Source organism: Typopeltis vanoorti, chromosome 10 (genome assembly GCF_054136105.1).
Source record: "Typopeltis vanoorti isolate ZY-2024b chromosome 10, IOZ_Tvanoo_1.0, whole genome shotgun sequence".
NCBI lineage: Eukaryota > Metazoa > Arthropoda > Arachnida > Uropygi > Thelyphonidae > Typopeltis > Typopeltis vanoorti.
The window spans coordinates 123,524,901-123,548,092 of NC_143558.1; the positions used below are offsets into that span (position 1 = coordinate 123,524,901).

The 23,192-nt window shown below is 35.0% G+C and overlaps 1 protein-coding gene across 1 annotated transcript in view; it reads left to right on the top strand.

Moving 5' to 3' along the window:
- Positions 1-6,493: 6,493 nt before the first annotated feature.
- The window catches only part of LOC150102760 (potassium voltage-gated channel subfamily KQT member 1-like), a 295,473-nt gene continuing 278,774 nt past the window's right edge, over positions 6,494-23,192 (top strand). The window contains exon 1 of the mRNA XM_090398734.1: positions 6,494-6,624. Coding sequence (XP_090254860.1) covers positions 6,494-6,624 — 131 coding nt within the window. The remainder of the gene's footprint in view (positions 6,625-23,192) is intronic.

Below are 23,192 nucleotides of genomic sequence, written 5' to 3' on the forward strand. Positions count from 1 at the left end.
ACAAGTATTGTTTTTAAAAACAAAATATTGGCAGACTGAAACAACAGATCATATTTTCATGTGAAATTATTACAGACCCATTATCAGAATAGTATGATATTCTGAAAAAGAAAACAGAACAGCATTAATTTAACATCAAAAACTTAAACAAAATAGAAAATTGACAGTCTAGTTTCGGCGTTTCTAATACAGGAATGGAAATTAAAAAAATTATATTACAAAAAAAGAGTTGAAATTATCAGTTGTTTCTCAAACAGTTACATACACAAGCCAAATGAAAAGACAGGTTATTACAATCAGATTCAGGAACACTGCACCCTTAGTAGGTAAAACTTGGAATTTGGCTGTTCTGAAAATGTTTAATTCAGTTACATGAAGTGTTTTGTTAATTGACATTCAAATAATGCATAATTACTGTATTTTCATTTCAAGTACATATAAATTTTTTTATTCTTTTCACCTAGCTCTGAGGGTTCTGGGTTGACATTGTTTCCAAACAAATATCTGGATGTTATAATGTATTTATCTATTTGCAGCATGCTAATAAATACTGATAAGATTATTCAAAATTAAGTGGTTATTGAATACCACATTATTTCTTAGCCGAATAAGAAACTCAAAGATAGGATATCTAATCTAAGAGTTTCATGCCAAATATAGAAAACTATATAAAGTTGGGCGAGTCCAAGCGTAAGCCAACACCTGGTAGTGCAATGCTAGGGCAACTTGTAGTAAAGGTGGAGCAAGAACTGATCACTGTTCTTAGTATTTTCCCATAATGCAAAACACAGCTCCTAGGAGATGTATTAATGTTCTACATTATGAGAGAAGGTCACTACCCAGACCTTCAGGTCAAGTTGCTGAATAATTTTACTTTGCCGAAGTGAAGCCTGTTGGCTCTTATTTTCAGTAATTGATAATCATATATGAAACATAAATAGATAAATTTGAAAATCATACCGTGATGGTTGTCGCTCATTAATTTGATGAGTGTGATGTGTTTTAATAAACCTTGTAAGTCACCAGAAAGCAAATCCTAATAAGATGTCATTTGTAGGTGCTAGAAGTGCAGACAAAAAGAAAAGGAAAAAAAAAAAACTTACCCAAAAATGTGTAACACGTCTCTTAATTTTTATGACTTTCCATTGTTCTAGGGTTAAACGGTACACTCCTGGCATCTGTTTCAAGTGTTTCTGTAGATAGCAGTTTAAGAGGGTGAAAAGTTGCTTTATCATGTGACTTATTCTCAGCATTGCTAGTTACAGTGAACCACAACCAAGCCCTTCAAAGCCTAGATTTTACAATTTAAAGTAAAAGAATTTTAAAAATTTATGAACTAATTATTTTATAATAATATGAGGTGTTTTATTTGATGATACACTATATACTGAGATACCATCTGCCTAATGCAGATAAGAGGAAATCCATGGAATGTTTATGAATCTGTCTTCAGAGCATCTTCAGTACCTGAATAGAGCTGTGCATTGTCTGTATGTCTTGTAGCACATTCTAAAGCATTCAACAGGTATTCAGTGGAGTTGAAATATGTAAATTTCCTGTTCAATCAAGATAGGTCATGCCACTATGTATTCCTTGATCTGTTTTCTTATAGCATCATGCTATAAGGAAATATATCAAGAAAATTGAAATAGAAAATAGATCAATTGTTTCCATCTGGCAACATGTTAGAACGTACATGTCTACTATGAGCTGCCACTAGTAGTCTACGCTGGTCATATATTGATCAATAAGTAAGATGGGTCTTAATACATGATACCACCTTAACCAGGCATGGGCATTTGAAGCTCTACAAGAAATCAAAAGCAACAACAAAATAGTAATAACCAAAGCAGATAAGAGAAAATCCATTGTGGTTTTATACCAATTAGATTACTCAGGGTAAGCTTTCCTCCTTACTTCTAGATCATTCTATCTACCTCCTTTCCTATAAACTATGATCCCACCAGCACGCAAATCCATAGGCCCCTTAAAAAGATTACCTCCTGGCCTGTGGAAGTCACAAACAGACTAAAACCTTATAACTCTAGATTCCCCCCCCCCTCAGATATATGGATTACCAAAAATCCATAAACAAAATGTGCCATTACATCCCATTGTGGGTGGCACCGATTCAGCCACATACAAATTAGCCCAAAGTGCAAATGGAGAACTGCCTCACTATGCTTTTTGGCATAGTGAGGCAGTTCTCCATTTGCCCACGACCTAGATGCACTCCACAATTTCTTAACACATCTAAATAATCAACACCCCAAGATCCAGCTTACCTTGGAAAAGGAAAACAACAAGTCTCCCACTCTTAGACACTGATTACATGCCAGCCTGAAGGATCCCTAGCATTCTCCATCAGGTAGATACATTCACCAGCAGTCATACCCTCCCCAACAATATGGGATTATAAAACCATATGTAACAGGGCAAAATTAATCAGTTCTGATAACAGTGCTGTAACTACTGAACTTTATCATATCCTTAACACTTAGTCAATGACTACAGCCCCTCAAAAAATCCCCCCAAAATTAAAACCCTGTAACTGCAATCCCTCCTCCCCCCCCCTTCAGAGCAGAGATTATTCAGAATCTATCACCATTCCATATCTCTAAGGCACATCTGAAAAATTGACAAAAATCATAAGGAAATATGACCTTACAACCACTTACAGATCATAAGAAATTAGTATCTCTTATTCACTCCACCAAAGACCAGCCAAATTCCCTAGTCCTACCCTTGTAGCTGCAAACTATCCTACTATGGCTATACAGGCAGGACAGCCAATATCAGATTATCTGAACAGGACTACATCCAGTTCCACCAATACAGCCACTCAGGACTTGCTGACCATTTGGTCACCCACTACAGGATAGGCTGGGAGAAAGTCAATTTATTATACTGCAGCAAATATAAATATGAAAAAACTATTCTTCAAATCTGCCTCAGCCCTGAAAAACTTTCCAAACCTCAACAAAGACTGTCCCAAATTTGGGAAACATACATTCTAAGATCGTCAGCCCAACTGCCAAGACTACCCACTTTAGCTCTTAGCTCGACTTCTGTTTCTTCTGTTCCTTTCTTCAGCCTTATTTGCCCAGTGTTGTTTGTGTGCACATATCATTTTTTGTGATCCCTGATGATGGCAATGTAACATTGCCAAAATATAGGAAAGTATTAATTAAAGTGTTTTATAATTAATATTTTAGTATATGTTGTTATTTCCTGAAATATTAATAGTTATGAATAACCAATGTATAAGTGTATCTACAAGAAATATCAACATTAATTGATAACTGTCTATTGTTAGTATGAAAGTATCTCTGAAAGTACATCCTGCTCAAGACTAAATGGGTAAATGATGATCACTTCCAATTTCAGATCCTCTGTACAGTCTAGTGTCCTACACCAGTGATGTTTTCTCACTGAGAGTGTGCAGGGGATTTGAAATGATCACCATTTAGTCTTGAGCAGGATAAAATTGATTTCATATTGAAATAAAGAACATATAAGAAAGTTTTAAAGGGAATAAAAGTTGGGCAGCTCTCAGATGTTTAGTGTAGACTGAAATACACAAACGTTGTTCAAGAAAAAATGAAAGAGTTTGAGAACAGGAAACAAACCTTGGAGATTTAGTGGCAAGCCCTGAAGAAAACATTGATTGATTCAGCCAGAGAGGTATGTGGCACAGTTGTCTGCAAGGATAGAACAATTAGAACTCCGTGGTGGATGCAGGAAGTTAAAGAGGCAGTGAAGGAAAAGAAGAAAGCATATCAAAATTTCCTGGTGAATAAGTCAGTTTGTGCTTTTAGAGAATATAGAGACAAATGTAAGAAAGCTAAACACTTACAAATGTAAGAAAGCTAAAAATGGAGGAAAGAGTGCTATAAAAGGAATTAGAGATCGTAAAGGTGACATGAAAACTGGTGAAAAAGATATCCTCAATGTATGGAGTAATTTCTTCAAAAAATTGCAAAATGAAACACTCAGTGAGAGCACAGTGGTAAAAAATACTCAACAGGGATGCTATCAGGAATACACATCCATACTTGAAGTGGAAAAAGCCACCAAAAGCCTGAAATGTGTAACTATAGTAGATGATATTCGACCAGAAATGCTGAAGTATGGAGGTATAATAGTCTTACAGTGTCTCCACTGCATAGTTGAGAAGCCTGGACAGTGGGACAAATTGCAGATTATTTGAGTAGAGCTCTCATAGTACCCATATATAAAAAGGGAAATAAAACTGAATGTGAGAATTACAGAAGTATTTCTCTACTGAGTGTTCCTGGTAAGATTTATGTAGTATACTTGAGAAGCAGTTGAAAAGGATTGTGGAAGAGAAGCTTGGTGAAGAACAAGTTGGATTCAGGCCAGATAGAGGCTCTCAGGTTCAGATTTTCACTTTACAACAAATAGTTGAGAAATCATGGGAATATAACAGAGATCTGTATTTAAGTTTTGTAGATATGGAAAAAGGCATGTGACAAGAGAAAAGCTATTCAAAATGCTACAGCTGTATGGTGTCAGTGGGGCATTATATCAAGCAATACTTAGTCTTTATTTCAGTTGTAAGTCAGCAGTTGGAATTGAAGGAAGTACAGGAAGATGGTTTGATATTAAATCTGGTGCCAAGCAAGGATGTATGTTATGCCCTCTGTTATTCATTATCTATATGGATCACAATACGAAGGAAAGTGATGTTAAAACCTGATATCAGAATTAGAGATGCTAATCTCAGCACTTTACTTTATGCAGATGACGTTATACTGTTAAATAAATCCAGTACAAGTCTGCAAGATTCTCTGACTAAATTGAATAACTGTTGTAATAAATTTGGTATGAAAATCAGCAAGACAAAGACAATGAAAATAGGCAGATGCATTGAAAATATTAACTGCATTGTGAATGGAGAACCTATAGAACAAGTAAAACATTTCAGCACAATTTTTAGCGAAGATGGTAAATAAAATATAGAAATAGACAACAGAATCAACGAAGCTGGTATAGTAGGAAGTCAACTGAATAATTTTATATGGAATAAGAGAGAAATTAGTAAAAACACTACATTAGTTGTATACAAGACAGTGTTCAAACCAATTTTAACTTATGGATCTGAGAACTGGGTTAGAAATAAAACACTTGACCAGAGACTAAATGTTATATTTTTAAATAAATCCAGTTGCAAGATTCCTTGCCTAAATTGAATAACTGTTGTAAAAGATTTGATATGAAGGTCAGCAATAACATGACTTAGACAATGAAAATAGGCAGAAGCATTGAATATATCAATCAACTAGATTGTGAATGGAGAACCTATAGAACAAGTAAAATATTTCAGCTAAAATATGAGTCCTGAGAAAGATTACGGGCATGAACAAACAGCGTCAGTGGCAATATCATATTAAAAATGAGGATATTAGGAAAGAACTTGACATATGGTCATCTTTGTCCAGGAATGTTTTAGCAGAGCTAATCTCAGGTGATATGGTCATTTAAACAGAATCAATGGGGAAAGATTAGCAAAACAAGTGTTCTCTGCCAGGTGGCAGGGAAAAAATCCATAGGAAGACCAAGATACAGGTGGATTGATACAGTAAAAAAGTGCCTTAGAAGACAAATATAAGATCTGATAATGTTGGAGTCTTGACAGGTTACAGATTAATTTGAAAGAAAATTGTTGATACGAAGTTTGTAAGGTATAAGTTTTTCATATAGTACTATCATAATGTCCTGTACACCCCTTGAGGGGTACAAGTCAGAATTTGATTAATATGTATATCTCTTGAATATTGATATCTGCACCTAGCAGTGATAAGTTTGCACCTTATGATGGTAACTATTTACTCTTTCATTGTGTACACTGGTTTCAGTCAGGCATTGTGTGTGTGTGGTAAAGTTCATTTTCAGACCCATGGGGAGGGAATTGCACGTACATAACTCATTATGTGCTTGTTTGCATAACAAAACTAATGGCATATGATAAATTTATAAATTTTATTCAAAGGTGGTGGATTTCATTGTATAGTTGTTCTGCTTCAGCTTGATTATTTCTTCGAAAGCAATTCCAAAACAATATTATTCAAGAGGTGCTTTTTTTTTTTTTTGTTTCGAAACAAAAGAAATAATTTTGATCTAATCCTTAGTTATAATATAAAAATTAGATGAAAATGCAAAATATGGATTGAGTAAATTTAAATTGAATCCTGAAAACTTAGTAATGAAAATGATTCTAATAGTCATCGGAGAATATGTTGTTATGATTGGATAAAAAATCATTTTCTTTGAGATAGGAAGTTGCGTATCTTTTAAGTTTAAGCATTTTTAGACAGTGTAAGTGGAACTTACATTAAATTTTTATAAATTCTTTCAGTTTTTCCCACACAACTTTTTCTTTATGGTTTTAAATATGTCATCTTCACCACCTCAGTCTGAAACTTCTAAGTGAACACCATTAATTCAACAGAAAAACAGTAGGCAAGTGGAAATGACAGATCTACCAGCAACTGGAAATGTTCATTGTTCATCAGTTTCCAATTTGCCTGTGGGAATGTCTATTAGCAATTCTGATACGTATGTTCCTGGTATGCAGTTTGATCTGAGACCTGCATTTGACAGGTAAGTATTAATTTAACGAATTTTGTTCCAGTATGTTAATCACTATATAAAATTCTTACACAGAAACCTCACGACTTATTATCAAAGACTGTATAGAACATGAAAATTCCATGCATCTAAGGCAATCAAGATTCCATTGTTGTTAATGCTCCTGAGTTTTATCACAATAATTGCAAGAACCTCATGTTGTGTATATGAATTACTGCTGATATAAAATAATATCCCATTCATCATGTTTGAAAATTATTTATCCAGTTTAGCTAAGAGTAATGCTGTATGTGCCATTGGTAGTAATTATTATAATATTGGTAGTAATAAACATTTAAAGCTGAATAAGTGAGAGGAGACCTCTGTAGCCTTTTAAGGAAAATTGGAGAACCAATTAGTGCTTCTGACTCACTATCCGAATCTTACTTTCTCTTGGTGCATTTGTTAGATATCTGCCCAGATACTGAATGAACAAGGATCAGCTAGCAATTTGAGATTTAGCAGACCAAATTACATTCTTTTGGCTTAAACCATAATGCAAAATAATGGTACATCATGACAGAATTTCATGCAGGCTGGGGAAAACGAAAGCACTGCTCCCCTTGTTTTTGTCAGGAAGTAAGGATGAACAGTAGAAAGTCAGCTACTCGAACAAATCCAAACTGAACATCAGCAGAGTTAAACATTTGCACCATTACATAAGAATCATTGATAGAAAAGAAATAGAACTAGCAGAAGAACTGGATAAGCACCAGATCAGCATAATAGGTGCTACTGAAATGAAGAAGCCAAAAACAAGTGAGATCTTTCTGAGCAACAAATAAAGTAACAATCAGGGAAAAGGAGTAGCTATAGTATTCAACACTAAATATGGAAATAATCTTCTTGAATGGTAGGCAGTATCAAGTAGAGTGATGAAGAAATATCAGAATGGGGAATTGGACAATAAGACGAAAAAGGAAAAGTTGGCCCTTGTTGGTGATCTAAACAGCAAAATAGGAAATGATTTGCCAGACATATAGAAATATTTTGGTAAAGTTTGGAGAAATGAGCAAAGCTAATAATAAGCACCTCCTGGATTCAGAACATTAATTGATTATTACTAACACCTTCTTCCAACATACAGATGAACACTTCTTTACATGGAAAGAAGATGCAAGAAATAAGAGAAATTTCATTATGTTATTTTTAATATTAACATCTTCAAGCTGGTTCAGAACATAAAAATATACAGAGAATTTCTAATCGGGAAATCATTTGGATTTGATTAGAATAAAATTGAATATCATACTGAAAAGAAAAGTGTGTAAGAAAGTTTTAAAACAAATCATCTGAGATGAACTATAGACCCAAATAAATAATTATTCAAAGAAAAATGAAAGTTTGACAAGAAGAACCAAACCTTGGAGATTGAATTGCAGAGATCCTGCAGAAAACATTTCAGCAAAAGAGGTATATGGCAAGGTTGTCTGCAGTAATAGAAGAATCAGAATTCGATGATGGAATCAGAAAGTTAGAGGCTGTCAAGGAAAAGAACTCATCTCAAAAGTTTTTAGTAAGCACTTCAGCTTACTAAAAATACAGAAAGAAATGTAAGAAAGCATAGCACTGTACAAAACAAGCTAAGAAAAGTCTTGGGAAGACAGTGGTAAGAATATAGAAACATCAGGAAGGTGGTAAAATATTCTGAAAACTTGAAAAAGTGTAGAAATAGAGGAATGAGTACTCTAAGAGGAACCAGAGATGATAAAGATGACATGAAAACTTGAAGATAAACATAATCTAGATGCCTGGAGTAATTGCTTTGAAATATTACTAAATGAAACAAGCAGTCATAGCATGATGGCAGAAAACACTCAGCAGGAATGCAGTGAGGAATACATATAAATATTTAAAGTAGAAAAAGCCATAGAAAACCTGAAATGTGGAAAGGCAGTCGGAGGTAGATGATATATTCTACAAGAAATGCTTAAGTATGATGGTATAAAAGTTTTATAATGGCTACACTGCATAATCCAGAAGGCGTGGTCAGTGGGTTGAATTCCAGGTGATTGGAGTTGAGCTCTCATAGTACCAATCTATAAAAAGGAAAATAAAACTGAAATTTTCCTACTTTAGTGTTCCTGGTGAGATTTATGCAGTTCTTGAGAAATGGTTAAGAAAAATTGTGGAATGGAATCTTGGAGAAGAGAAAACTGGATTCAGACCAAACAGAAGTTGTCAGAATCAGATTTTCACTTTACAGTTGCAAGCGAAGACATGCAGTTGAAAAATTAATTGAATATAACAAGGATCTCTATTATAGTTTCATAGATCTGATAAAGGCATACAACAAGGTTACACTAAACACTTGTTATACAGTGTCAATGAGAGGGACTAGTAAAATGCTAATTATATGGTGTAAAGGAGATGTTATATCAAGCAATACTTAGTCTACATTTAAGAGTCAGCAGTTAGAAGTGAAGGAAGTACAAAAAGATGGTTTGCTGTAAAATCAGATGAGTTAATTTAGTCTTTGCTTTGATCTAGATGACACCTGATCTGGTGTAAAAGTGGTACTGCATACCATCGTCTGAATGCTCTTGAAAAGAGATAGATATGGCAGTGTTGGGGTCATGGTGTGGGGAGGCATTATGCTTAATGGACACACTGAGCTACAAGTGCTAGAAAACAGAACTGTTACTGCTGAACAATATTGCAAGAAAGGTCTTCATCATGTTCGATTGTTCTTTGGTGCTGTAGGCAAAGAATTCATTTTTATCGATGACAATGCCACACCACATCATACATGAGTGGCCAGCATGCTTCCCAGATCTCATCCCTACAAAACATTTTTGAGATGCAATAAGGAAATGCATTGTTGTTTGAAATTCCCTTTCAGAAACAAACAAGGCCTTTTCATTGCTCTGAAAGATAAGTAAGCCAATTTGCCTCAAGAACTTCTGAATCACTTGATGCTGTGCATGGTATGACGTGAGAGCTACATTGCAGTTCGGGGTGGATATATTCCATACTGAAATGTCTCTCTGCATAGTTTTCTGTAAGCACTGTACATTAATTCCTAACCTATGTCCTTAGGGAAATTTATAATTTTTGCCAAAAACATATTGCAATTTAATTTGTATGAAATTTATATCATTTTGTGTAATATAATTTATTAGTATGCTAGCAATGAATTTGTCCATATTTAGATGGAGCCATGAAAAATTTTTCATATACAGATGAAAATGTAATTAGTCTTTAGCTTTTGGACGGACACCAGTGTATAAATGATGAACAGATGTTCCAAAATTTTCTGAACTTTTTAAATCTTGTACCTCTTTTTTTCTTTTTTTTTTTTTAATATTAATAACTTTGCTAAGCTTAGTTAAAAAAATATATATATATATTTTATGTTGAGGCTATGCATGAGAGGCTGGTTGTTTCACCTATAGTACATTATTACCATGTATGGGGAAACAAGATATTTGTTCATATTGAATTTGAAGGCCTGTGCATTGTATCTTTTGGGAAACACATGGGAGAGAAGGCTGTTTCAAAATACAGCAGCAGTAGGAATAAAGGAGAATGAAGAGAAACTCATTCTTTGAGTATGTAGTTTAACTTTGAAGGGATGCTGGGTGGTAGCTGCGTATGTTTCAATGGATTTAGTAGAGGAATTATTTGAGGAATTATTAATGATACTTGTGATAAGCATTTACCATGGAAATATTTATAGAAGATCTGTGCAATATATACTAATGCCTGTGCAAAAGTGGTTGGAGTGAGTTGATAAGGGATGAGTCATTAATCAATCTCCCTGCATCATTTTAGGGAGTTTAGGGGTACCTCCCCAGATTTGCACACAGTACTCGATGGACATATGGATTTCTGATTTGTACAAGATTAATAGCTGTTCAGGAGGTAAAGTAATATCTTGAACAAAAGAGGAATCATAATATTTTTGGATGCTGCAGAGACAATGGCTGTAATATGTTTATTCCAAAAGAGATTATCTTGATAACAAGATTCAAGGAGAGAAATCTCATCTTGCCTAGAGATTTGGTTGTTTCAAATGTAAGGTTGGGATAATACGGTTCTTTATTGTGGGAAATAAGGCAGAACTATATTTTGCAGGTGTTGACAAAGTTATTAATTCCATCAAAGAATGGTTTGAAGATCAGAATTTAGGCTTGCTGAGGTTGGTTGCTCTGTGAGTTTTTTATTATTATTATTATTATCTAAAACCTCCAGGGAGTCAAGGACTCATCGAGGGAGGCTATAAATTACTCAACCCAGCTGTCATACCTACCCTTGAATTCATTCACACTAGATGCACTCACTACTTGTAAGGGCAAATTATTCCACTCACTCACTGCTTTTTGGGAGAAAAACCTAGCTCTTAACCCTTTCTTGACTGAGAACAACCTTAACTTCCATGGATGCCCCCGTGTTCTCTCCCCGCCTTCCATATAACTAAAAAATTCATCAGTTGAAATGCTATAACACCCATTCAAAAGTTTATAAACCTCTATCATATCACCCCTCTTTCATCTGTTAACCAGAGTCTGTAATCCACATACTTGCAATCTGTCCTCATAATCTAAATCCCATAATCCGGTTATAATCTTTGTAACTCTTCTTTGCACCCTTTCCACAGCTTCTTTATCCCCTTGGAACCCGGGAGACCAAATCTATGCACAGTAATCCAAGTGTGGTCTTATCAAAGCCTTATAAATATGCAGAATTACTTCTTTATCCTTACATGTCAAGGTTTGCTTCAACATACCAATTATCCTCTGAGTTGTATTGGCAACTTTTGCTATGTGACCTTTGAACTTTAAATTCTTATCCATCAATACACCAAGATCCCTTGTCTCTTCAGTTTCTTGTAGCATAATCCCGCTAATATAATATGCTGCTGGAACTCTAATCATGCCAAAGTGCATAACTTTACACTTACTAACATTGAACTGACAGCCATTTTCGTTAGCCCAGATTTCCAGTCTATTCAAATGATTTTGTAATTTCTGAATATCAGTAGCATCCCTGATTGCCCTGCCTATCTTCGCATCATCAGCAAACACTTGCAAATCTGATGATAGACCCTGCTTGATGTCATTAATGTATAGATTGAACAATAATGGCCCAAGGACTGAATCCTGAGGTACACCACTGGTTACCTTAAATCTGGCAAATTTACATCCACCACTTTTTGATATCTGTCTGTCAACCATCTCCTGATCCAAGTCAATAGATTATGTTTTAGTCCCATATTCTCCAGTTTACACAACAGCCTATCGTGTGGTATGCTATCAAATGCCTTAGAAAAATCCAACATTATCATAGTGTATCCATTCCCTTTATCCAAATCTGCCGTAACATTGTTATAAAATATGAGCAAATTGCTAAAACATGACCTTCCTTTAGTAAACCCATGCTGTTTCCTGCAGAGTATGGAATGCTTGTCTACCCATTTCTGTATGCGAGTTCTTACCAACTTCTCTAAAATCTTCACTACCACACCAGAGATACTAATACGTCGGTAGTTAGACACATCAGTTTTTGCATCACCCTTGTGCAATGGAACTATCATACATTCCTTCCATTCCTGTGGTATCATTCCTGAGCTGAGACTCAAGTTATACAAATGTGTGAAAGGCCTAACCAATTCAGCTGAACATTCCTTTACAAACAGGCAGATATTCCATCTGTTCCTATTGACAAATTCTTATCCAGGTTATGCAAGATCTCTTCAACCTCATTTTCATGAACCCGTAACTCTTCATCTAACATAGCAGTAGCACCATGCTACATACACCTGGTTGATATATCTTAGCAAAGCGAGCACTCATTAACTGAACAATCTCCTTAGCTTTCGACACTCGTATACCATCTGCATTCAATAAAGTTATTCGTCCACATTCATTCTTTCTTTTGCTTGAGACATAATGATAAAATTCTTTTGGATTGCTTTAGCTTGCATGGCCAATTTCTTTTCATACTCCGATTTAGCTTTTCTCACAATACTCTTTACTTTTCTGGCCTGAGCTTTATATATTTCGTAACTCCTCTCACTCTTATTCTAACGATATTCTTTCCACATCAATTTCTTCTTGCGGATCTCTAACTTAATAAGGCTGCACATCCATTTCACTTCCAACTTATTTATTCTTCGAACACTAGGGATATATTCAGATACTGCCTCATTCAAGCACTTTTTCAAAGATTCCCATGCATTGCTGACATTTTTTCCATTCAGTAACTGATACCATGGAGAGCATGGTATCAGTACTATGGAGAGCATAAAACAAGGGAGGTATACAAAATGATCAGAACCATTAATAGAACGTGGCAACCAAAACAGACCACAATTAAAGATGAAAAGGGCAAAGTATTGATGAATAAAGAAAAAATTGTACAGCGATGGACAAGATACTGTAGTGAGTTATATGAAGAAAAACTAGATTCAGATAGCATTGGGAAACTCACTGAAGAATTGAAACAGATATCACCACCAGGTAATGAGCATGATATGGACATTTTAAGAGGTGAGGTAGAAAAAGCAATAGGACGGCTAAAACACAACAAGAGTCCTGGTAACGATAACATTACTGGAGAAATGATTAAATATGGTGGTGAAAGTATGGTTACAGAAATATGCAATATGGTATGGAAAAAAGGGAAAATGCCAGAGGAGTGGGTGAAATCAATATTAGTAACATTATACAAGAAAGGAAATAAGCTAGAATGTAAAAATTATAGAACAATTGCCTTGATAAGTCACCTTGGTAAAGTGATGATGATCATATTGACAGAAAGATTGAGAACACAATTGGAAGCATACCTTGCAGACGAGCAAGCAGGATTTAGGAAAGATAGAACTACAATTCAACAGATTTTGACAATGAGGTTAATAGCAGAGAAAGCTAGGAGAAAAAACAAAAACATATATACTTGCTTTGTTGACTTTCAGAAAGCATTTGACAGTATTGACCAGAAAGTGACATTAGCAGTTCTGGAATCCTATGGAATTGATAAAAAACTAATAGCTATATTAAAAGATGTTTACCAGAATGCAGTTGCAGCAGTTAGAATAGGTGATGATTTGGGGAAATGGTTTAAAACAAACAGTGGTACTAGACAGGGAGACCCAATATCACCAAGCATTTTCATCGCACATCTAGAAGGAGCAATGGATAAAATGAAAGAAGATGCCAAAGGAATATCTGTACATGGAATGAGAATTAACAATCTGAGATTTGCAGATGACATTGTTATTATTGCAGAAGAGGAAAGAGAACTACAAAAAAACACTGAAACTGTTAAATGAGGAAGGGAAGAGATTTGGACTTGTTGTGAACTTGGAAAAAACAAAGACAATGGTATTTGGTGAGAAGTACATGAAACAAAAGATACAAGTGGATGGAACTGATATAGAAAATGTAGAACAATTCACATATTTGGGAAGTAAACTGACATATGACTTGGACTGTAAAAAAGAAATAAAGATCAAGATTGCAAAGGGAAGAACAAATCTGAAGGCCATGGATAACATCTGGAAAAGTAAAGTGATCAGTCTGCAAACAAAACTAAGAGTATTGGAAACATGCATCTTCAGCGGTGTACTGTACGGATCTGAAACGTGGGTAATAAATAAGGAATCAAGAAAAAGAATTTTGTCATTTGAAAGAACTTGTTACAGGAAGATTCTAAGAATAGGATGGGTACAGAAAATCACCAATGAAGAGCTCCTCTATCAGAAGATACAACCAAAACAGAATCTAATGCAGAAGATTATAAAACGGAAGCTGCAATTATTTGGACAACACATCTGTAGAATGAGTGAGGACTGGAAGATAAAGACATTTATGTTTGATATTTTGGATAGTTTAAACAGAAGAGGTAGACCATACAGAGAATGGATAGACGATATAAAAGACTGGTGTGGAATGGGTGTACAAAAACTGTGACACTGTGCACTGGACAAAGAAAGGTGGAAGAAGATAGTGAAACAGGCATCAGACATCAACGGGCAGTGAGCCCATGATTCGTGATGATGATGATGAACTGATACCATGGGACCAAAGATAGTATTCTTCTAAGTTGATCATAATTTCCAGCTTTGTAATTTAGCATGTAGCCTGATTTAATTGGAGCTTCAATACAAGTAGATACTTCCCAAGAAAGAACAGCATGATCACTGTCACCAATTGGTGGTAAAATAGCCATATTCTTAACAGAGATCCCTTCTGATGCTATGAGCAAATCCAACATTCTTTGACCTCGAGTTCCTTCTTTCACATACTGCTTGAGAAAGTTATCTTGCAACAATTCAATAAATTCCTGGTCTTTCTGATCATGAGATTTCTCTTCTACCCAATCAGTGTTTGGAAAATTAAAGTCACCCATAATGATCATTCGCTTGGTACCCATAAGGCTAAATTGGCGATGCATTTCTTCGTCCCCTACAACTGAGCTGCCAGGTCTGTAGCAACACCCCACCATATATTTCATTGTTAACCTCCACTTCACACCAAATAGACTCAAACTCATCGCTACTTGGAACATTGTTTTCTTGTATTTCTACCCTAACTGGACTTAAGTCATCTGATATCATTAGTAGCATTCCTCCTCCTCTCCTATCTCTTCTGTCATACCTACAAATAGTATTTCCGTTACACTCGATCCCACTTACCATATCTGATTGTGATAGCTAGGTTTCACTAATGCCAACAATCTTAGGCCCATCGTATTCAATAAAGCAACAAACTCAACCCCTTTGTTTCTAATGCTCCTAGCATTTGTGTATAGACATAATAAATTATGACCTAGCCTATTCTTATAATTAGATACGCAATATATTTGGTCTTGTTCTAGAATTTTCTCTTTTCCCTCCCAAGACATACTTAAAAGGTCCGAACCCAAAGCATATTTTTCCACTCCTTTGCCACATACATAACCATGTTCAAAGGCATTCATATCTTTATATTGTTTGGTGCAATGTTTGTCACATTAGCAATGTAGTGTGCTGTCATCAGGAAAACTGCATATCGAATTAGTGGTCAACTGGAGCAAGTCATTGATGTATAGAAGAAACAGAAGGTGAGATGATAGAACCTTGTGGGACCCCAGCAGCTGCATAGTTAGAAGAGAGGGAACCATTGACTTTCACACACATCCAGTGAGAAAACCGGTGACCCATTTGCAGAAGTCACAGGATAGACCTAATGATGGAAACTTACTTAATAGGCACTTGTGCTATACTCAGTAGAAAGACCTGGAGATATCTGGTGCAACCATGTGGGATTTTCCAAACTTTTCTGTGGTGCTTATCCAGAACTTTGTGACATAGGTGAGCAGATTCCCTGTTGAACGGCATTAGCAAAATCCATACTGGTGATTGTTTATTAGTTGAGTACTTTCAAGATAGCATAGAAGTTGGTTGTTGGAACAAACTCTTAGTTATTACCTTTCAGACCAAATTTTGATTACATTATTAAATCAAAAATGTTAGATATTAATATTTCTGTCATCAGTACGAAGTTTGAACACTATTCTGAGAAGTAATGAAACTCAGATAGGATAGAAAATTTGACCCCAAACTAGTTACAAATATTACTTCAAATATAAGAATAAATGCTATATTTTTTCTATAAAATCTATAAAATTTAGAATTTTAAAACTGAAATTAATGTAAAGCTTGATACAGCCATCTATTTTGAAAATTAAACCATGTAGCTGATAAAAATTATGAAATAACGTGGGATCCTGTTATAGTGCCAAATCAGTTTCAATAGTAAATCTCGGATGTGAATAGAAAGAAGTTACGGAACTTTCAATTTCACTTTAAAAAGAAGTGACAAAACTTCCACCGCTTTCATTTTCTGCTTCTTTTTTCTGCCAGAAATGGAGGGTTGTACAGATACAATTTGAAATTTTTTCCCAAATCGTAGAATGTACTGATTTCTTCAGATGTACTCTTAAGAGAGTAATACAAACTGTCAGTACATAAGAATGAGTACCACAATGAGTCTTCTGACTACATGGAAGTCTGGAATAATAATATGGTTAAGTGGGAGGGTAATAGCAAATATGCACACACACGAGCATAAATAGTTATAAAAAAATGAAATTAATTTACCAATGGTCTCACAGGAGTTTTTTTATAAGGAAAACATGGAGGAATTTTTCAACTCATTAGAAATTTGTAAAAAAGAAGCAGAGCTACTAATAATGGTAAGTATTTGCTGAACTTCTGCTCAGGACATGGATTAGTCATTACCACTATGTTTCAGCATCAAGATATACACAATTTCATCTGGTGAGAAGACACGAGAAATAAGAAAAGTCTCAATCTAGAGACTTTTCTTATTTCTTGACGATATCATAATCAGCAATGATAGAGACTATCATTGCTGATTATGATATCATCATGCTGGTTCAAGATAAATGAGTGTAGAGATAATTTGAAATTGAAAGTGACCATCACTTAGTGCTAAGCAGGTAAAAATGGATATCACATTTAAAAGAATAGTATATAAAGAAAGTTTTAAAATGAATTAAAGCTTGAGCAACTTTTACAGGTAAACTGTAGACTCAACTATATAATCATTATTGAAGAAAATATGAAACACTTTGAAAACAAGAACCAAACCCTGGAGTCTTGGCAAACTCTGAAGAAGACATTGACTGATTCAGCTAGAGAGATATATGGTGAAATTGTCTGCAAGGATAGAAAGATGAGAACCCCCCATAGTGAACACAAGAAGTTGAAGAAGCAGTCCTGGAAAAGAAGAAAGTATACCAAAAGTTCCTAGCAAATAAATCAGCAGATGCCCTAAAAGAATGCAGAGAAAAATGTGAGCTGAACAGAAATCATGGGAAAACTTCATTAAGAATATAGAAGATGAATATCAGGAAGGTGGCATTCGAAGGTTATTGAAAAAACTTAGAAATGGGAGAAAGAGTACTGTAAAAGGAATCAAAAATGATAAAAGGCAACATGAAAATTGAAGATAAGGATATCCTACATGTCTGGAGTGATTATTTTGAAAGACTGTTAAATGAAACAAGCAGTGAAAGAACTGTAGTAGAAAATTTTCAAGAGGAATACAAAGAGAACTATATTTCAATACTTGAGGTAGAAATAGCCATCAAAAACTTGAAATGTGGAAAGGCAACTGGAGTAGATATTTGACCACAGATACTTAAGTATGGAGGTATAAAAGTTTTGCAGTGGCTGCACTGCATAATTCAGAGGACCTGGTCAGAAAGTCAAATTCCAAATGATTAATTAGAGCTCTCACAGTTTCCATCTATAAAGAAAAGGGAATAAAGCTGAATGTGACAGTTATAGAGGAAATCTCCACTAAGTGTTCTAGGTGAGATTTATACCAGCATACTTGAAAAGAGGTTGAGAAAGATTGTGGAAGAGAAACTTGGAGAAGAACAAGCTGGGTTCATGCCAAATAGAGGTTGTCAGCATCAGATTTTCACTTTATGACAATAGTTGAGAAATCATGGGAATATGACAAGGATCTGTATATAAGTTTTGTAGATCTGGAAAAGGCATATGATAAGGTACCTAGGGAAAAGCTTTTTAAAACACTACAATTGTATGGGGTAAATTGAACATTATACAGAGCAATATATGGCCTGTATTTAAGTTGTAAGTCAGCAGTTAGAATTAAAGGAAATACATTATGTTGTTTCAGGAAATTGACAATGTAGAGTAGATAACAAAATTATTTTAATTAAATTATTTCTTACATTTCACCAAAGTTAAATTGATATCTTCAAGGATTAATATACTGGTATCAAACATGCATGCAGACCACTTTAGTAACAAAAATGGAACAGGAGAGATATAGGATGACATAAAGTCCTATAATTATGCCACCTGTTATCTTTGGCTGAGTGTTCTTGGCCATTATGCTGAATATCTGGTGATGAGGAAGAGGACATTCTGCCCAATCCTTAATTATAAGGACTTTAGGTCATCTTATATTTCTCCTGTTCAATTTTTGTTACTTAAATGTTTGTGTTTATTTGTTTGATAGTGTATTAATCCCTGAAGATGCTAATTTAACTTTGGAAAAATATAGGAAGCAATGATTTAAATAATTTATGTTGAAAATTTATAAAATAATTTAGTTTTTATCTACTCTCTGTTGTCAATTTGCTGAAACAACAGGATGCACATGAATCAGCATATAAGCTTAAACATCAGGATTGAAGGAAATACTAGTTGTTTTGATATAAAATCAGGTATACGATAAAGGTGGACATTATTTTCACTCTTATTCATCATCTATATGGTTCACATTATGAAGAAAGTGGCATTAAAGCTGATATTAGAATTGCAGATATCCTACTATGCTTTATGTAGATCATATACTCCTAAATACATCCAGTACACGTCTTGTAATCCCTGATGAAACTGAATAACAACTGTAACAAATTGGTTGTGAAAGTTAGTAATAAAAAGACCAATACTATGAAAATAGGCAGAAACTTTGAACACATCAACTGCATTCTGAATGAAGAGCTTATAGAACAAGTAAAATATTTCAGCCATTTTAGGCACAGTCTTTAGTGAAGATGGGAAATTAAATCTGGAAACAGACAACAGAATAAGCAACGCTAGTATAGTAGTTAGCCAGCTGAATAAATATATATATGAAATAAGAGAGAAAATATCCAAAATAACAAACTAGCAGTATATAAGACCGTGTTCAAACCAGTTTTAAGTTATGGATCTGAGAGCTGAGTTAGCAATAAAGCCTGCTCAGAGACTAGGGAACATAGATTGAGGGTTTTGAGAAAAATTAGGGGAATGAACTAATGGTATCAATGGCAGAATCTTATTTAAAATGAAGATTTTAGAAAGGAACTTGACATTGGTAGCATTCAAGAATGTATCGACAGAGCTAATCTAATAGGATATGGTTACTTAAACAGATTGGAATAAAGCTTAGCTTTATTTCAATGCCAAGATGACAGAAAAAAGACCTAGAGGAACACCAAGGTGTTTTAGAAGCACGGATATTAGATATGACAGTATTGAAGTTCTTATAGGTAACAGATTGATTTGGAGAAAAATGTTTGATAGGATATTAATGATGATGTAAACTTAATCTTGTAGTGCTGTCATAGTAGCCCGAACATCCCTTAAAGGTACGTATCAAGAAATTTATAATGATAGGTGGGGGGGGGGGGATAAATGTTTTTGATTACAATCTCTACAAATTCAAAATCTGTACAAAAGGGAAGAAATTGTATTATTTTATTTGTTTGTTGCAGAAAAATGAAACAATATGTGGATAGGAAAGAAATTGAGGCACAAGAGAGGAGAGGGCAGAGAAAAAAACAGTTAATTAATTTTAAAAAAATGTACTATTCTGGATTAACTCGGTTTAAATTTTTCTTGTTGTTCATTAATTAATGGGTAACATTTGCATCAATTTTGTGGCTGTAATTAATTAATAGGAAATGAAAACCATGAAACAAGGTTTCTTTCAGTTCTTTCACAAGTGCACTTATGCCAAAAATTGGCTGTATGTATAAAGGTCGATCCTGCCTTAGTAATTTATTAATTTTTTATAATAGAATGACATCTGAGTTGGACAAAGGAAAAGGCTACACAGTGGTGTTTCTGGATTTTGCTAAGGGCTTTTGACAGGATATCCCATGGAATACTGTTGTGCAAATTGGAGCAGATGGAGATGGATACTAAACTGGTGATATGGATAAGAGAATGGCTCAGGGAGAGATACCAGAAAGTGGTGTATGGAGCAGAGTCCAGGATGAGGCAGGTGACCAGTGTTGTGCCTCAAGGCTCTGTGCTTGGGCTGTTATTATTTAATTTGTACATAAATTATATAGGAAATGGCTTGGAGGGAGATATTCAGTTGTTTGCTGATGATGCAAAGTTGGGTAGTGCAATAAAAAATCAAGCTGATGTTGAGAGTTTGCAGGACGATTTAAATAAGCTGGAAAAATGGGCAAAAGGTAATGGATGTCAGTTCAATGTGGAAAAATGTAAAGTTATGAATTTTGGAATTAAAAGATTACCAGCTGTGTACTACATTGATGGGACAGTACTCCAAGAGATTGATGAGGCTAGGGACTTGGTGGTGTTGGTGGATAGGAAGATGAAGTTCAGAGGACACATTGCTAAGGTGTTCAAGATTGCACATAGGATTACTTGGTTATTGAAGAACACACTAACATCCAGAGATAAAGAAGTTATTATTCCCCTTTATAAGGCATTGATACTTCCACATTTGGATTACTGTGCTCAAGTCTGGTCACCTGGATTCCTTGGAGATGAGGAGGTTCTGGAAAGAGTTCAGAGGAGAGCAACCAAGTTGGTGAGTGATGAAAAAATGCTCTCTACATTGATAGATTGAGAGCTTGTGGATTGCAGAGGTTGGTTGATAGGTGTAGAAGAAGGGATATGATCGAAACATTTAGATTACTAAAAGATTTTTATAAGATTGATGCAGGGAAATATTTTAGCTGTGTGATAGTGATGGAAGAACAAGAGGTCATCTCTGGAAATTAAGGAAAAGTGTGGTTAACGAGGGTGTGAGAACGAGGTTTTTCACCTGGAGGGTGGTGAATGAGTGGAATGCATTGCCTGACTCAATTGTGAGTTCTTCGTCTGTAAATGAATTCAAGAAGAAATGTGATAAATATTGTTTTGATAGTTTGGGTCTCCCGCAATGAGTCTACTAACTCCATGGAGATATCCGTAAAATTAATAATAGTATAGGTCATCATCAATCCTGAAATGTACCCCGAAGGGAGGTATGCAGGGTACTAATTTTTTTATTTTATTTATTTATTATTTATTTTTTTTTTATCAGGTCTTTAAGACCAGTGACCTGTCAAGTAACCTTGGTTTCTAAACCCTTAATTTAATAGGATAACATTCTTCTTTGCCCATTGTAATATTTTATCTATAAATAGCATCTTGTTATGGATGGATTTGCCTATTTGCAAGGATAAAAAAAAAAACTTCAGTTTCCCATAGGGGGAACTTTGCTGTTTCCATATAAGACTGACTATGTATTTATTATTATTATTATTTGATACCTCCAGGGAGTCCAAAGACTCATCGAGGGAGGGCACCTGGTCTACAACTCTGTCTCCACCACTCAATCCATCAACTGACAGCAACTACACCAACGGCATCTTCCGCCGATGTTTTGCCAGTGTGTATATATATACATATAAAGGTTCTTTTCATGCTGGTTGGAATCTGAACCCAGTTCTTTCCATCAGTACATTGCTGTCAGCTGAGCTACAGAAGCTCAGATATGATGCAAGTATTATTATTACTAACTCTGTATCATAGTTTTCTTCAAATCGATTGCTATTTGTTATCTTCGTTATTGTCAGATCATACATTTCTTATCTGTGGTACCATTATCTGCCTCAATCTACCTAGATCTTTGCTTTCTTTGGTGTCTTTTTTCTTACTATCCTGAAATTGATTACCTAATTTTGCTAACCTTTCTACTCCCATGCCGGTTTAACTTACCCTTGGACTTGCTGACACATTCTTGAACACTAATGTCATGTTACTGTCTGATATCTTAATACAGTTCTGACATTGATGCAATCTGTTTGTTGCTCAGTTTTTCTCAAATAACTCTAATTCTTTGATGTCTAGTCAGTTTTATTTCTAACTTAACTCTCAGTCCAAATGTTAGCAGGATTTGAGCATGAACTTGTATATTACTCATCCAATGTTTTGGCTAATTTCTCTATTATTCCATACAGATTTATTTAGCTAGCTTCCTACCATACCAGCTTTACTCATTCTTTTGTCAGTTTTCATATTTAGTTTGCCATTTTTCTTTAAAATAATGCCTGAAGAGTGGAAATACTTCACTTGTCCTATGCAGAAAGACTTGTTACCTATTGAGAATGCAGTTTTATTATTCTCGTTTTTCTGCCTATGTTCACATTTTTTTGAGTATTTTTTATTGATAATTTTCATATAGAGTTTGTTACAGCATTTATTCAGTGTAGTTAGTCCTGAAAACTTGTACTGGTTTGATAGTATAACATTACCTATATGAAGAGAACAGCCAAATTTCATATTATCTGATTTTATTATCATGGACACTCCATGGAGTCAAAATAGTCATTGTGGGAGACCTGTTCTATCTGTTAACACAATACCTATCATACATCTCTTTAAACCTATTCCCTGTTGGGGTGCTCACAACCACCTCTGGCAATCCATTCCACTTATTTACCACTCTCCAAGTAAAGAAGCTAGTCCACACACACACACACACATACTTACTAACCACTCTCTTAGATATCTTCTAAGTGTGATCCCTTGTTTCCCCCCCCCCTACCCTCCCATGTATTGAAAAATTTCTTCTATGGCAATCTTATGGAATCCCTTCAGTAACATAAGTTTCTATCATATCTCCTCTCCTCTTCCTGTCAGTTAAGCTCTGCAACTCATACACCCTCGATCTATCCTCATAGGGAACATTCCACAAACTTGTCACCAGCTTGGTCACTTGTCTCTGAATCCTCTCCACCACCTCCTAATCCTTAAGAAATGCAGGTGA